This window comes from Hypanus sabinus, chromosome 13, assembly GCF_030144855.1.
Source record: "Hypanus sabinus isolate sHypSab1 chromosome 13, sHypSab1.hap1, whole genome shotgun sequence".
NCBI lineage: Eukaryota > Metazoa > Chordata > Chondrichthyes > Myliobatiformes > Dasyatidae > Hypanus > Hypanus sabinus.
The window spans coordinates 35884776-35903061 of NC_082718.1; the positions used below are offsets into that span (position 1 = coordinate 35884776).

Consider the following 18286-nt stretch of genomic DNA (forward strand, 5'->3'; position numbering starts at 1 on the left):
TATCTGGCAGTACTTTTAACATTACTCATCTTTTTAAATGAGTAGTTATGCCTCTCCTGTCTATTTCCTAGAGATTTGGTGTTTTGTCTTTTGACTGTGAATGGCATGGAATCTATATATAGTTTGTTCCTCGTAACAGAGTATCTTTTTCCTACTTTCTGGTAAATACAATTTGAAATCTTTCCCATTTCACATTATAATTTACCAAAGTTTTTGTCAATTTTTAACATCTTAAATTCTATTCCCAGCTTCTCTTAATGTTGTCTACTACTTCACCTAAACATTATTTCAAAACACTTTGAATAACTTGTATTACACCGAAGTTTAGTTTGTGCGCTGTCAATTTGAGCCTTTGTTAAACAGTTTAAAGCCTTGCTATTATATGTTGACCCAAGGAAGGATTAGCAGAATTGAAAAATTATTCAGAATCTGTAAGAGCTCTGCTTGGTCCAGCTTTTCTGTGGTCATGAATGAAGGACAGCATCGTAAAGCACTTGGAAAAGGGGAATTGCTTTAAGGTTATGATTTCAACCTTTTGGATAGGTTCAACTAATTAAGTTGTTGGGGTTTAGATTCTAAACTGGCAGAAAACCTATCCCCATATTTGTACTGAAAATGTCGGAAACATATAGCAAGTGAAGCGGCTTCTGTGGAAGGAGAATTAACATTACCAATTTTTGATTTTCACTCAGTATCTTGTTGGTGCTTTTATGAATATTGGAGTGCTTAATTTCAATGATATGTGTCTTTTTCTTTTCTCCCTTGTAGTGGATAGATTACTGATGCCTGCAAATAGAGAGCACATGTCCTTGGAAGTGCAGCTCAAAGAATTGCTAGATAAACTGGATATGACATGTGCAATGAAGGCCTGCAGTGCTAAATCTAGACGCGTCAAATTACTGCGAAAGGAAATTAATAATATTCGCTTCAAATTAAGCCAACAGAAGGCTCAGAGTGAACATGCACACAGTGAAAGCAGTTTAGCTGATGATGGAGCAAAGTCGGAACAAGATGGTAAGAAACATAATGAAACTAATTATAAAATATATTTGATGCAAATGTTTTAATCTATGTTATACTAAAATGAAATAATTCTGTAAAGAAAAGCTCTTAATATGTGATAAATAGTTGGAATCAGCAGACTGCACAACACATTAGAAGTTTTTTTTTAGTTTACCTTTTACCAAAATTTCACCAAAAGCAGTAGTGCAACTGTCAAGTGACAGAATTCAAGAGCATTCAAAAATATTTATGCTCAGTCCATTTTGTTCTCTAGTGCAAACTTCAGTTATGTTTGAATATTATAGATCTGGAGATTTAAATGCAGATTTGCACAAAATAAGGTTTCAGTTTTGCTGAGGGTTTTCTTGAATTACTTTTTCTTTCTTTTTCAATCTTTTTATTAAATTTCATATATAAAAAAAACAACACATAATAATGAATAGATTACAAATTCAATAAACTTGAGATTACATTAGTAATAGGATAATAATATCCTATTAAACATCAATCAACAAAAGGTACATAAATCAATCAAGTCTATATAAATATATATGAAAAAAAAACAAAAATAATCATCAAAAAAGAAAAAAAAATTGAAATTATATATGAGAAAAAATATATATTAAAAAAATACTAAACTAAACTAACATGGGCAATAATAGCACTTTATAAATATATGAAGGTGTCAAGAAAAGAACTCCGGAACTCCATACCTGAACAAGGATAAGTAGAGAAAAGGATCTGAAATAGGCCAAATTAATTCATATGAAAGTGTCGAATAAATGGTCCCCAGGTTTCTTCAAATTTAATTGAAGAATCAAAGATAGTGCTTCTAATTTTTTCCAAACTCAGATAAGAAATAGTTTGGGAGAACCACTGAAATGTAGTAGGAGGATTTACTTCTTTCCAGTTTTGTAATATAGACCTTCTGGCAATTAATGTTACAAAGGCAATCATTCGTCTGATTGAAGGGGAAAGCTGATTGCCATCTTCATTTGGTATACCGAAAATTGCAGTAATAAAATGGGGTTGTAAATCGATATTCCATACTGAGGAAATGACATCAAAAATGTCCTTCCAATAGTTATGTAAAGTGGGACATGTCCAAAACATGTGAGTCAATGAAGCCACTTCTAAGTGACATCTGTCACATTGAGGATTGATATGCGAGTAAAATCGGGCAAGCTTTGATTTTTACTTTTAATCCTTGTCAGAAGGGATTAGTAGCTTTTATTTATAACATGATTATGAAGATACAGCCAGAAATATCGGATAGAATTAGACAAGAATGGGAAAAAGAACTTCGATGTAATATATCAACAGATAAATGGGAAAAAATTTTACAAATGGTTAATTCCTCTTCTATTTGTGCTAAACATGCTTTAATACAATTTAAAATTGTACATAGAGCTTATATGTCTAAAGATAAGCTTGCCCGATTTTACTCGCATATCAATCCTCAATGTGACAGATGTCACTTAGAAGTGGCTTCATTGACTCACATGTTTTGAATTACTTTTTTGTGTAACTAATTTGTGACAATTTTTTATAAGTACTAGTTAATGAAATAACAGATGCTAATGTTATTTGGTAAAATGGTTGAAGGCACAAATATTTTCAGGAACTATTGTTAAAACAAAATGTCCTGTTATTGTTTATACTGTTTCAGGAGATTCTAAGTCTTCAGTGCCACCGACTCTTGAGCCATCTGATTCTTTACCTCTTCTGCCAAATTCAGATACTCCATCAGAACCACCTATCCTTAAACCAATAGAACCTAGCGCTGACCAGAGTAGGTTAAACAAAAGAGTTAAATTTGATGGTGAAGCAAGTAATACTTCCTTGCAGAATGTGATAATGAATGGACATTCTCCAGATGACTTGCACAATGGTGATGTCAATAGCTCAAAAAAATCTACAGCTGTTGAGCTGCCAGATGATACTGGAAGACGTTCTTCTGTTATCTTCCGTAAACCCAAAAGTGTGTGCTCTCAAAACCAAGCAAAAAATTCAGAGACTCAACCGCATCAAGGGCAGCTTGGGACAAAAACATTTTTATCTGTGGTAATTCCCAGACTGGAGACATTATTACAACCAAGGAAGAGATCACGTAGTTTATGTGGTGACTCTGAAGGAGATGGCGAAAAGTTACCCCTCAAAAAACCAGGCCTGGGTGAGTATCTCAAACGTTTTTTAAGAATTATTGGTGTAATATACTGGGAGAACAAAATAATTCATGCTGTCTGTGGCATTGTGGTATAAATGTCTAAACTTGATCCTTAATTGAAGAATAGATTTCTGAGCAATTAAAAAATATATATTTCCACAGCAAACTGGGTATTTCTATTTGTTTTTTGTTTAAACATATATCTAATTTTTCACAAATCTCACTTGGTTGTTTTGAAAACTCATTTGTACTGTTAACATCTGCCTGAAACCCTTTGTCTACAATTGGGTTAATGATCTAGAAGTACAATATCAAATAGTTGTGTATTGTTGATCCAAATGATGTTGCTTACAAACTAAAATATGACTGAACGCATCTATATGGAACTTTAGAGTTAATGGTGCAGAATTGGAGAACTCTCTCTGCTAATAAACTGTTATGTTTATGACTTCTTGGCCAGTGCTTAATAAACTTGATGGTTCCGGAAACTTCTTTTATAGCTTTTACAAATGGTTTAAATTATTTTTTTCTTCATTTAGTAACATAGCCCTGTAATTGCAAGTTGTGATAGTTTTGTTAGGGTATGGATCTAGCTGTATCAACATGCCTATATATTGTGCATAACAATTGAGCTTGTATTTCAATACTTACTCCCCATCCATAATCTCAACTTTCATTTTATAGAAGTATGTTTGTTCTTAATAGAAAATGAAATTTGACAGCAGGAGTTTCATACGTGCTTCATTTAATGCTTAAATGCCAACGTTGCTTGTTAGTGATACAGCCTTCGGATTTTCAGCTTTCATAAAATCAAATGAAATCCTCTGATATAACAAGGATTTGTTATTTGTAAACCAAGATCTTTTTACACCTTGAGTAACAAAGTATAACATGTTAAATTAGATAAAAATGTGTGTGTGTGTAAGATAACATTTCAGATTGATGACATTAAAAGAATTTCTCCTTTCATATATGAGTTTAAAGGCATTCTAAACCTTAAGCATTAATCTCTAGGAACACAAGTTTTATGCATGCAAAATAAAGACTTCAGAATTAAACATATAATTGAGCTAACATTTTAAAATTCATTGTGTTATGATATTTTAGCATCTGACTTGGTCACACATACATTTCCCAGTTGGTATTAAGTGATCTCTGCAGCATATCAAAGACTAGTTTAAAAATTAAAACTCTTTCCTTCCTGATTGCTGTCTGAAAGATTCTTTAATATGAGAATTCTTTAATGTTTTTGCCTACTCTACCAGCTGTTTTATGTCAGAGGTAATTTGGAGCTTTAAGCATCAATTTTCTAGCAAAAGGGAGATCCTTATAGGTGCCACTAGATATTAAAGGGCAACTTTCTTGTAGTCACTGGTAAGTGCTGATACTGGGTTATTAGGGCTTTCTGATTCTTGTTGGTCCATTCTAGAGCTTTCCAGCTGCTGATCTAACTTCAGTTTGAATAACGTACTATTTCAATATTTTTAAAAACCAGGAGAACTGCAAGAAACTAGACCTCCAGAAAAGTTTGAGATAGGATTTATTGTACATCATGACTTTTTTCTGTTTCTTGGAGGAATCAAAAATCCCATTTAAGCAATACATTTTATATTCCATTAATTGCACACTAGCTATTTGGTTGCTCAATAAAATTCTCCTAGGAATTTATTAAATTAATGTCTTTTATTTTTGATTAAAATGAGGACTAAATCTGGGAACTGTGGAGAAACCTTGTACAGATGTGCAGTTGAGAGCATCCTAATCTGCTGCATCACTGTGTGGTATGGAAACTGCACTGTAGCTGACAGGAGGGCTCTACAGAAGCTAGTTAAAACTGCCTAATACACCGCCACCAGCAGCCTAAATGCCATCAAGGACATATTTACAGAAAGGTTAAAAGGCCATCAATACCATGAAGGATCCTATCCACCCTACTCAAACATTGTTTATTTATTTATTTAGAGTAGCTCCTTTGAGCCACACTGCCTCAGCAACCCTTGACAAACCCTAACATAATCACAGGACAATCTACAGTGACCAATCCACACCAGGACCACCAGACTCTAAAACAGTTACTTCCTCCAAGCAAAACAGTTACTTCCTCCAAGCTGTTAGGTAGATCAGTACTTCCACCCATTAATTCAACCTACCACCAAAGTATTATTTCCTGACAGTCACTCCTGTACCTAACATCAGTTTATATGCATACTGTGCAATCAGTCTAATATGAGTTAATCTTATGTACTTATATTCATTGTGTGCTTTATGCTTACTGTGTTTTTTTAATGCTGCATCAGATCCAGAGTAACAATCATTTTGTTCTTCTTTATATTTGTGTACTGAAGAATGGCAATAAAAATCTTAACAGTAAATCTTGAAAGTTTTAAATTTTGAACTATATAGTTTTAGTTATGGTTAACAATTTAATTTTCTAGCACTATCCAATGGATTTGGTAATGAGGAAAAACCAGAAACCCCACAGATCAATCCAACTGATCATCAGCGCCGTCGTTGTGCTTCAGAATCAAGTATATGCACTAGTGTTAGTGCAGTTTCCAACCAGGCAAGGTAAGTTTGTTATTTTTTTGAACCCCAAAGACATTTTTTTTGAGGAACAGGAAATTTGGAGGAAAAGTATACAATCTCAGTAGCAATGCAAGATCTGAGGAAAAGCTGCACCTTTTTTATTTGTAGGAGGTAATGGAAACCCTTCTCTTAATGCTGGGTACTCTGAATACCCTTGAAGATTTAAATAGTTAATCTGTTGCTCATGTTTGTATGGGAAATGGGGTAAAAATGCAGTTATTGGTTTATGATGAGATTTTACCTTAATTAAAGAAGAATTTTTGAAGTTCGAAGTAAATTTATTATCAAAATACATATATGTCACCATATACTACCCTGAGATTCAGTTTCGTGTGGGCATTCACAGTAAATAGTAAAAAAAAGCTATAGAATCAAAGAAAACCGGCACATGACAGAGATGGATAAACAACCAATGTGCTAAAGATGACAAACTGCAAGTACAAAAATAAAACAAAAAATAACAATAATAGTAAATAAATAAACAATAAATATCGAGACATTAGTTGTAGAGTCCTTGAAAATGCGGCCATAGGTTGTGGAATCAGTTCATTATTGGGTTGATTGAAATTAACTCCTCTGGTTCAAGAATTTAATGGGTTGGGACATAATATAACTGAACCTGATGGTGAGGGACTTGAGACTACGGTACCTTTTTCCTGATGGCAGCAATGAGAAGAGAGTGTGGCCTGGGTGATAGGGGTCCTTGATGATGGCTCCTGCTTTCCTGTGACTGACAGTGCTCTGTGTAGATGTGCTCAATGGTGGGAAGGGGTTTGCCCATGATGGACTAGGCTTATTCCACTACTTTTTGTAGGATTTTTTGTTCAAGAGCATTGGTGTCGACATGCCAATTGCAACCAATCAGTATGCTCCCCAACACATAACTATAGAAATTTATCAAAGTTTTAGATGTTATGTGGAATTTGTGCAAACATCTAAGAATGTAGATGTGTTGCTGTGCCTTCCTTGTAATGGCAGGTATAGTGCCTATAAAAAGTATTCACCCCCTTCCCCTGGAAGTTTCCATGTTTTATTGTTTTACAACATTGAATCACCATGGATATACTTTGGCTTATTTTTTACATTGATCAACAGAAAAGACTATCATGTCAAAATGAAAACAAGATCTTGACAAAATGATCTAAATTAATTAGAAATGTAAAACACAAAATAATTGATTACATAAGTATTCAACCCCTTCAAGTCAGTATTTAGTAGATGCACCTTTACAATTACAGCCTTGTGTCTGTGTAGACAGGTCTCTATCAGCTTTGCACATCTGGACACTGCAATTTCCCCCCATTCTTCCTACAACAGGTTGCATGAGGATTGTGAATGAACAGCCCTTTTCAAGTCCAGCCACAAATTTTTAATTGGATTGAGGTTTGGACCGACTTCAGGACATTAACTTTGTTGTTTTTAAGTCATTCCTGTGTAGTTTTGGTTTTATACTTGAAATCGTTGTCTTGCTGGAAAACATATCTTCTCCCAAGTCGCAGCTCTTTTGCTGACTGCATCAGGTTTTCCTCTAGGATTTCCCTGTATTTTGCTGCTTTCATTTTGCCCTCTACCTTCACAAGCCTTCCAGGGCCTGCTGCAGTGAAGCATCCCCACAGCATGATGCAGCCATCACCATGCAGGGATGGTGTGCTTTTGATCATATGGTGTAGCTTATACCAAACATAGCACTTAGTCTGATAGTCAAAAAGCTCAATTTTGGTTTCATCAGAGCGTAGAACCATCTTCCTGCTGACTTCAGAGTCTCCCACATGCTTTCTAGCAAAGTCTAGCTAAGATTTCATGTGAGTTTTTTTCAACAGTGGCTTTCTCTGCCACTCTCCCATAAAGCTATGATTGGTGAAGCACCCGGGCAACAGTTGTGGTATACACAATCTCTTCTATCTCAGCCACTGAAGCTTGTAACTCCTCCAGCGCTGTCATAGGTCTCTTGGTGGCCTACTTGCATGGTCACTTAGTTTTTGAGGATGGTCTGCTCGAAGCAGATTTACAGCTGTGCCATATTCTCTCTGTTTCTTGATAATTGACTTGACTGTACTCCAGGTGATATTCAGTGACTTGGAAATTTTCTTGTATCCATCTCCTAACTTGTGCTTTTCAAAAAACTTTTCACAGAGTTGCTTGGAGTAATCTGTTGTCTTCATGGTGTAGCTTTTGCTATGACACTGACTCACCACCAGTTGGACCTCCCAGATTCAAATATATATTTTACTACAATCAATTGAAACATCTTGAATGCACAAAGGTCTCCAAAAAACAGATCTCCATTTAACTGATTATGTGACTTCTAAAACCAATTGGCTGCACCAGTGATGATTTGGTGTGTCATTATAAAAGGGGGGAGGTGAATACTTAATGCAATCAATTATTTTGTTTTATTTTTGTAATTAATTTATATCACTTTGTAGAGGTCTGTTTTCACTTTGATACGAAAGCATATTTTTCTGTTGTTCAGTTTCAAAATAGGCAAATTAAATCCACTGTGATTCAGTGTTATAAAACAAGAAAACTTCCAAGGGGGTGAATACTTCTTATAGGCACTGTACATGCTGGACCCAGGGTAGATCTTTTGAAATGATAACATGGAGTAATTTGAAGTTGCTGACTCTCACCACCTCTGATCCTCTGATGAGGACTGGCTCATGGACCTTTAGTTTCCTCCAACTGTACTCAATAATCAGCTCTTTGGTTTTGCTGACGTTAAGTGAGAGGTTGTTGTGTCACCCTTCTGCCAGATTCTCAATCCCTCTCCAACATGTTGATTCGTCGCCACTTTTAGTTCAGCCTACAACAGTGATGTCATCAGAAACTTAAGTATAGCATTGTGTCTGTAACTTTGAATTTAATCAACATTTTAACAGTAAGGGTATTGAGGAATATACAACTCAAACAGAAGTAGATCTTGTTTGGTGGTCAAGGGTTCATGTTGCTGTAACCTATAAAGCCTGCAAATAATTTTCAATTTATATCTCACAAATATTAAGCAGATTGACATTTACTCCAGTTTTGAGCTTCAGTGTAATTCATTGCGTATTATACAATAAATGGTGTTTTAAATGTATGATTTCACTTTCCAGAACTGCATTTTAAATTGCATTTTAAAAATAAAATAATTTTTTCTGTCAGCACAATAAGTCTTCCTAAATGTGGAAAAGGGAAGCCAGCACTAGCTCGGAGAAACCCTTTGGAGGACAGAAATGAATTAATTGCTTGTATTGAAAATGGCAACTTTGCCAAAGCAGCTAGAATTGCAGCAGGTAAGTGTAAACATAGCTGATCTATTTTCAGTTTATCTTTTATTTTCTGTGTTGATGTCATCTGGAAATATAAAATTGCTAATATTTATAGGCATATGAGTATTTAATACATTTGTAGCTGTTTTTCTATTTTATACTTTTGATTCTCATAAAGCAGTTGTATTTTCATAGTATCATACAGTACTAGCCATATTCTAAATATTTTGTTTGTATTATTACAATAATTAAAATGGCTGACATTAATTTGACCATTTCAAACATGACCTTGAATTTTAACAACTTAAAGTATTTCAATAAAATGTTAACTTCACTTGTTGGGATGTGGCTTTATAGATAGAAATGTTATTCTTGCATTTATTAAATTGTTCAGTTGAAAGTAGGTTTCGATCAATGAGTGCTATACTTTAGATGTTCCAAAGTGATAGTGAAAATCATAAAATCATTTTGTTCCAACCTGGTTTCCTGCTTTTATTCTTGAAAAGATCCAAATAAAATCTAAACCTGTAATTGCGAAAGAACAGAAAAAAGATTTTTACTTCTAATGAGGTTTAAAAGAAAAGTTTAGTAATGTTGAAGTTTCCACTCTGCCATATCAAGAAGGTAACATTAAAATAAAAGATTTTGACATAAATATAGAAAATAGCTAGTATTTGATTTTAATTTCTTGGATTGATGAATTTTGTGTGATTGTGTTGATTAAAGAGTGTTGTTATTTATTTTACAAATATCTTCCTCTTCTAGAGGTTGGCCAAAATAGTATGTGGACTTCCACAGATTCCAGTTCTGCTTTGGAGCCCTTAAAGTTAATTTGGGCAAAGTGCAGTGGTTATCCATCATATCCAGCCTTGGTGAGTTAAACTGCACTGAGTACTTTACTTTATTATGATGTTAAAATAGAATTAAAGCACAACTTGCTGTAGTTTATTTCATCATAACTTGCAAATCAGCATAGTCAACTAATGGGCATGATCTCTCAATCAAAAAGGCAAAATTAAGTGGATGCTTGATATTCTTCATGAGTAGATATTAGATAAGTATTTGATAATATTGCAACATAAGAGGCATAGCATTTGTCTAGTCTTTAAGCTCCTTAGTGGGGAGAATAAGACCATAGGACAAATGAAAGCAATTTTAATTTAAAAATATGCATTGATGTAATAAGTTTTAACAGGTGTTAGTGATATATCAAAAAATAAAAGCAAAATAAAAAATAAAGTTAGAATTTTGTATTGACTACTTCAAATGATTGAGCTTTTTGAATAGTGTGAAAGTTCAAAGACCTGCTTGCTGTAAGTATTTCAATAGAATGATAACTTCACTGCTAAGTTTGTTGGGATGTGGCTTTATTGATAGGAATGTTATTCTTGCATGTATTAAATTTGTAAAAGCTGTTCAGAGCAGTGACTTGAAATATTTGAAATTGGAAAAACCATCATGCATAATCTGCCGAGTATATTATGTGTTTTGATCTGTATGTGCATGTTTTTTAGTATTAATGAAAAAGTTTATTCATTAGCAAATGTTACTCCATAGAGCACATGGTAGTGGTGAGAAAAGCAGTTTGGTGTTAAAGCTCATTTCTGATTGTCTAAGAAAATGAGTTACAATGTTTCTCATTAATTTCAAGACTGTAGCCATAATCAATTCCAGTTGCTGATTAAATGTTTATTAGTCAGCATCCCTCAGCTTTGTTCCAGAATAACAATTCCATATGCTTCTTTAGAAGTTTGATATATAATATTTATTCATGATGCTGTTGAAAGTTGCTTTTTTATATATTAAAAAATAACTTGTGGGAAAAAATGTTTGCCTTTTAAAATTAGGTAATTGATCCAAAGATGCCTCGAAGTGGTTTTCGCCACAATGGAGTGCCTATACCTGTGCCCCCTCTAGATGTACTGAAAATAGGCGAGCAAATGCAAAGGAGAGCTGGCGAGAAGCTTTATCTTGTTCTGTTCTTTGATAACAAACGAAGTTGGTAAGTGTATTGTGTATATTTTTCAACCACTATAGATTTTGCAATCTGCATTGAGCCTTTGTTGCTCAATGTACCAATAGTAAAATTTGTCAGAGGCTGAAATACCTCTTTGGGTAGTCAGCCATTGTTGTCAGGTAATGTTTACTTGATAAATAAACAATAAATTTTAATGTATCAGCTATACTTTCGTAATTCACTAATCAATAATTTACATATCAGTAATTGAACATTTGACTTGCTTCCAAAACTCTACTTAAACTGCTGAAAATTCTTCTCTGTGGTTAATGTCCCTACAGATGGCAGTAAGGGGTGAAGTTCTGCCCAGGGTGACATTATTGGCCAGTGTCTAAAGATAAAGTCCTTTTGAATGTTAACATTCTTATGTTGTAAATGACCCATCCTGAATTGCGAAAAATACAATACATTGTAATTTTCACAATGGAAAAATTATGTAACAATTTTAAACTGCAAAATACACTTGTCATTTCCTGAAAAGCAGCTAATCCCAAAACATTTCTGTAACTTTTCCTTTAAAGGTTTTTTTTTTAATTTTTCTTGAGTAACAGTCATAATAAATTTATAATTATTTAAATATTTAAACCATGGTCAACTTCCAGGATGTGTGTGTACTGTATGTTATCGTGTAAAATAGCTGTTATATTGTATGAGAAGATCATTGATATGGGAAGAAAATGTAATTTGTATGGTTTAGCCATTCTACATGTCATTACATCTTATAAAGGAACTCTGTGCACACTGATCATTTCTTAGGTTGTGATGTGATAATGATAACAGAATGAGGAACTGTGAAAAAGAATTCAGAGTATTGGGGCAGAGCTTTCACTAACCAGCAAGCCATCTGAGCTTGTTGGCTGTCTGACTTTGGACCATGCTGTTCAGCATGCTTTGAAGACGCGCTGTTCTTGGAAGGCTGTCAATTAGCTTAGGTCTTCACAAATTAATTCACATTACTCTTTGGCAATTGTTGAACTCTTGCAGTCTGAAATGTGTAGCTTTATAGTAGTGCAGCTAATAGTGAATCAGGTTCAATAAAATGGTTCAGTTTATTATCAGAGATAGTATACAGTATACAACCTGAAATACCTAGTCTTCATAAACAACCGAAAAAAACAGAAGAACCCCAAAAGAATGAATGACAGAAAAACTTCAGAACCCCAAAAACCCCTTTTCCCCCACACAAGCAGCAGCAACACATCAACCTCCACCCCCCCAACAGTTTCAGCAAAGAAGTATCAGTGCCCACCACCCACCAAATAATAGCAAAATATCTAGAGACCATGATCTGCAGTCAACAAAAACTGTTGTTTACCCAAGTTTGACATGTTACAATCTCTCTCTCTCTCTCCCTCCCTCCCTCCCTCCCTCTCTCCCCCTCTCCCCCTCACTCTCTCTCTCTCTCACACACACACAGGACAACGAGATGTCACCCATTTTACTGTAAAAAGGAAGACCAACAAACAGTCACTGTTACCATATTACAGAATCGTGACCTTTGCTGACTTTATTCAGTTTGCATGTGCTCCCTGTGATGTGGATTGTCCTGTGTGCTCTGGTCTCTGCTTCCAAATCCCAAGGATATGCAGATTGGCGAGCTAATTGGCTACATAGTATGTAGGTCATTGATAGAATCCCAGACGAATTGATTGGAATGATGGAAAATTAAAATAAGGCATTATTATAAATTAATATTTGATGGTTGACATGAACTTGGTGAAATGAAGGGTTTGCTTCCATGTTGTATCACATTTACTTACTCTTGTTTAAAGAAACATGTTACAGGAGATGTTCATTAACACACAGCAGCTTCATTTTAAAGGCTGATTTTCAACAAATGGTACTTGTATTTACATTAAGGATCAGAGCAAAAGATGATTCACCACTGTTTCAACAAAAGTTTTTTAATCATTGGAATGTCATAATTTTTTAATATCTCTTAATATCCTCTGATAATCATGTGTGTGAGGGAAAGAGAGAAAAGGAGGGGAATGAGAGAGCATGTGAATTTGATTGGGGAAAATCAACAAATTTAGTTTGGTTACCTTTCCTCTTACCTTTGTTAAAACCTACTTGAAACAGGAAGATGGGCTGTTTTAGTTTTTCACATTTCTCCTGTTGACTTATTACAAGGACCTTGACTGCTGTGTGGTTACATTTAAAAAAAATACCAGCCTTCTATTTCTGGATTTTTGAAGCATGATTCAAAATGATAGGGTGAGGATCAAACTTGTTGCTGTGTAATGCAGAGAACACATTTGAACTGAATAAAATAAGAAAAAAAATATTAGAAAGTCTCAGCATATCAAGCAGAGAGCAAAATAAAATTAAAATTTTGGTCAATAACCTTTTCTAATCTTGTCTGAGGAAAATACTTTGTTATGCATTTAAGTGATTCTCAGTGGTGTCTTAACTTACCGAACATTTATAGTATCTGCAATGTTTGCTTGTGTAAAGTTTTTTGAAGCTGTAAGATTATACATTGTTCACTAGTTTTTGAAAGAAGTTTAAGAAAACTACTAAATTTAAATAATTTTCAATTGAAATGTCATGTTTCTCTATAAAATAGTAATTTTGACATATTGTCCAATACCTTGTTAAATATTTCAGTAGTTTATCGCAACTATAATTCTGTATTTTGATGCTGAAATTTGATGTATATTTGCTGCTTTGATTTTGTTTAAAAGGAATCCAATTCTGTTGTTATCAGACTGACATTGTCTGGTTTGATAATTTACTCGTAGATTTATTCTTGACAACAAAATGCAACCAAAAATAATGCTTTCAAAATATTTATAGTTTGTATTGGTTAACCATAACTTTTTTTTTAATTGTCAACAGGCAGTGGCTTCCAAAATCGAAAGTGGTCCCTCTTGGTATTGATGAAACCATAGATAAAATAAAAATGATGGAAGGTCGGACTTCTTCCATTCGGAAATCTGTCCGCATTGCTTTTGATCGAGCAATGCTCCATCAAAGCAGGGTCCAAGGTGAACAAACGAGTGACTTTAGTGACATTGATTGAAAATGTGTCAGAATTGGGAGAAGAACCCATCAGTTGAGGTTAAAACCAAGAAAGCTTTGCAAAACCATTTCTTAGAAAGAATGTATTTTCACTGTTGTCTCAATCATTGTTCCAGTAGTTGTGCTTAGAAAAATAATGGCACCTACTGATTCACTGCCAGCTGTAATTATGTTTTTAATACATAATTTTCTTTTGTGTAAACATTCAAACTTTCCACTATAATTTTTCAGCAGGATAACTTGTTCATAGTGTTTATAAGTCATGGGAAAAACTGTAAATACGTGTATATTGCTTCACACCGTAAATTATTCTGTTGGTCAAAATTGGTTGCCATCTGTTCTGGTACTTCGTTGTTTTTATATATAATCTAAATGTTCTGTAACTTATTTAATAAGCAGAAAGAAAGCTGTTCATGTAACCGAGTACCGTGCAGCAGGTAATTTTGGTGCAGAGTATAGGGAAAAAGTTAATGAACAAAATCAAGATAACTTTAAATGGTGTGCAATAGAACAGTAATATGAGCTTTTATATTTCTCTTACCAAAAGAAATTTTGATTCTCAAGTTTATCTTGGGTTGGTTTGTGTTTCATAATATAAAAAATCAAGCACATTTGTTTATAGGAATACAGTTTCCAGTTTAACTCTGTCCCCCTAGGTCTGAATCAAAAATTACTCAAGATAAATTTCCTTAAACAATATTAACAGATCTCACTAGTCTGTAGCACATCAAAGTATGTAGACAAAAAAGTAGGTGTCCGGATTTTAACCACAAGCTAAATCCCTTAACTTCTGGATTTTAAAAAAAATCAACATTTCTATTAGGATATCAAGCCTTTATCCTATTTGATCAATTCAGGAAAACAATGAATAAAGTCATACTGTACAGCGATTTTTCAAAAGATTGCATCCTATTACCATGTTGTTTATTTTTAATATTTTCATTTTTCTACCTGTTCATTTTGGCTTGCCTTACCCTTGAACAATATTAAATGAACACATTGTCTCTGTCTTGTTGCTTTAGGTTGATTCAACTTATGGTGCTGATTAAGATTAACCAAATGTAGCAAAATCCTAAATACTATTTGAAACAATAGTTGGTGGGAATATGTGTGTGGGAAACTGGGATGCTGATTTGATTTTGCATATCTATGAAATGCAATATTTAAAAAAAACAGTAAGACCATCATTTACTGCCTAGAATACCTGAAATGCAGCAGTGCTTGTTGTACGAAGTGGTTTTGTAGCCTGTGTATAATTGTATATGAATTCACTTCATACTTGTAACTTTTTTTTACTTTGTTGGGAGGGTTGTTTTAATATCACATTTCTTTTCTGCTGTGATTTACTATGGGACCTGTACACAATTTTTTAAAAACAAATTGTGCCTGCATTTGTTTCTTAATTTATTGTAGAAAGTGTACAGATTTGCTTTGTAGTAACTTTTATAAGCAATTGAACTGGTTTGAAACTGAAATTTGTAAAGTGTTAAAACAATAGAACAAATGTTTGGTTGACTACAGGCACATCAGTATAAAACTGTACTTTGGGAAGGAATAAATGTGATGCAATCCGTTTGTTGCATATTCCCTCAAAACTGCTTATATCTGTGTGTTCAGTGACTTGAAGTGTTCATGACAGAAGTTATGTCAGTCAATAAGTTGGATAGCAGTCAATTTTTTGATCTGCTTTATATAACACTGGTAGGGTAGATAAGTTGTAGATATTATTTTAGTCATACTCATTTTGATTCTGTGAACCATTGCATTATTCCCAGTAACTGAAGTAAAATATATATAATTGGGAATTAAGATTTATATTAAATTGCCAAAATTATTTTCATTAGCCAAATTAAGGAATATCTGACCCAAAATGTATTTACTGTATAGTAGTTCTAAAACATCAGATTTTTTTAGGTCTAATTTAGATTTAGAGTTCCTTGACTGTTTACCAGATAAAGAAACAAATCAGAAATATATTGAGCTACACTGATCCAGTAAATCCCATATTTAATCTACAAACCTTTCTAAATTTCTAGTTCATAGATCAGGGAGAGGAAAATCATGGTTTACACACCAATCTTCTATCTAATGAAGCATTTTCACAAAGCCTTTTCAGTAAGCAGGTGGGATTGAATCCAGTTACAATGCTCTCAAGTCAATTTCTAGACAGAAAACTATAAGTTTGCTGTTGAGCTGAAGCATGAAGAATGGCTTGGCTAACTGCTCAAGGACTATTAGTAGTCACATAATAGATAAATTATTAAACCAAAGGCAAAAATCCCTTTGATCTCTTATCAATCCATTTATTTGCCCTTCCTCTATTGTTACGTAATCTTTATATCATCCTTGTAAAGACTGTTCTGTGTTCACACAGAGGAAGCCTTCATCATGTTGTGTAGTGCTCCTAATGTGCTAAATGGAATAATTTAGACAGCTACCAGCTCAAAGCTTTACAGCTGTGAGGTGCTGTGATCCATTGTTGCTTTGGAACTGAATTCATGGCATGTCAAGTCTCTCCTTTAAGATTAAAGTAGAGAAGCAAATGCTATTTTCTTTCTATAGTTTTGTATTAATAGAATATAATGAATGAATATTTTATAGTGTAGTTAGTATCAGGCTCAGTGATTAATCACAAAACACTACCAGGCACACACTAGAAAATTGATTTTCATTGGAATGTTTGCACTGTTCACTTGTGCTGTTCAAGCTTTGTCATTCCATAAAGTAAATTTAACATCAAAATGAATTATAAAAGTAATGGTCATTTGAAGATTTATTAAAAACTCCAGAAACTAAGTAACATTGACAGCTGCCATGTTTCTTGTATAATATCTGTTTTATGATGCCATGGTCCTATACTATTAAGCAAGGAGTTCAGGGACTCTAGGTTGGGAACTCCTGAATAACCTCTGCAAATTGGAAGGAAATTCAGATAGACTAACTGTAAAGCACAAGTACAAGCAGTCACCCAGTCTTTGTGAACTTTATACATGCCAGTTTTAATTTTTTCGGGCTTTCCTGGCCAATTAACCTGTGCACTCAAGATTAAGTAAACTGATTCTGACAGATGGAATTTCTTAGGCTACATCCACGCTACACCGGATAAATCCAAAGCTTTTTCTCTTCATTTTTAACTTTCGTCCACACTAAAACGGAGTTTTTGTCAGCTGAAACCGGAGATGTTCAGAAACATTCTCCAGGGTGTGTAATTTTGAAAATGCCGCTTGGCCGGAGCAGTGTGGACGTGGTAACTGGAGAAATCTAAAAACACTGTCATGATGTGCCAGAACAGATGGTGACAGCAGTGCGCCATTTCATTGTTTTCTTGAACGCAAACTAACAATTTCAGAACAGAGGGCAACGAGACTGAAGCCAGAAGAGTTAGAAATGTACTCACCAATTACTTTGACCCATAACCTACTGAATAAATAAGTATAAACAAAAACACAAAATGCTGGCCTGCTGAGTTCTGCCAGCATTTTGTGTTTTTATTTATTTCCAGCATCTGCAGATTCACTCGTGTTGCCTTTGAATAAATAAGTATATTCATTTTACCCTGTTTTCTTTCCTGGCTCATATGAAGGTGTTTTACCTATTTATGCAAGTACTTCTCTGACAATACAGTAGATGTGTAACAGCTTAATGTAACATTGTATGGAAATACAAGATGATACTGATGCAGACATGTTTTATACATTTAACAAGGTGCTTTATTAATGCAACAGAGTTAGTCAGTTTTTCAATGTTCATCATCAGCTGGGTCATACTGTCCGTGAACTGTCGGTTGCCTCCATATGTGCCAGTATTTTTTTTCTTTTAAGTCCTCCTGCACGAGAGCCAACAGCTGTCTGTCTTTTAAGTTTTTCTAATCTGTGGCTGCACAAATGCGCACTTTTCATGGTGAGATTCAACACCAAACATGTCCCTTTTCGGTAAATGTGTCCTGCATGCACATGCGTAGTAGGAGATTTGCCGAAATATCTGTTTTAATGTGGACAGAGATATTTTTAAAAACACATAGTGTGGACGCTTGCTATTTTATACGCGAAACCGGCGTTTTCAAAATTATCCGGCCTTGTGTGAACGTAGCCTTACACAATGCGATCCAGTAGCCTATTGATAAAGTTTCTGGTTTCAGTTATAACATAGGCGCTATTGGAGTAATAAAACTTTACTCTTGACACCAGACTACTGTTCACAAACCCCTCCCCATCCACCAGAGAGATGATTTTCTGCAGA

General features: G+C 34.3%; 1 protein-coding gene across 2 annotated transcripts in view; it reads left to right on the top strand.

Annotated features, from left to right (window-relative positions):
- Nucleotides 1-17469, top strand: part of brd1a (bromodomain containing 1a) — a 54194-nt gene extending 36725 nt beyond the window's left edge. The window contains exons 7-13 of one of the 2 annotated variants that reach the window (XM_059987453.1): nt 769-1014; nt 2672-3175; nt 5605-5737; nt 8900-9030; nt 9772-9878; nt 10854-11008; nt 13865-17468. In XM_059987453.1, the coding sequence (XP_059843436.1) occupies nt 769-1014; nt 2672-3175; nt 5605-5737; nt 8900-9030; nt 9772-9878; nt 10854-11008; nt 13865-14048 (1460 nt within the window). In that variant the 3' untranslated portion in view covers nt 14049-17468. Of the gene's footprint in view, nt 1-768; nt 1015-2671; nt 3176-5604; nt 5738-8899; nt 9031-9771; nt 9879-10853; nt 11009-13864 lie in introns of both variants that reach the window. The other variant, XM_059987454.1, reaches the window with a different exon arrangement.
- The last annotated feature ends 817 nt before the right edge of the window (nt 17470-18286 follow it).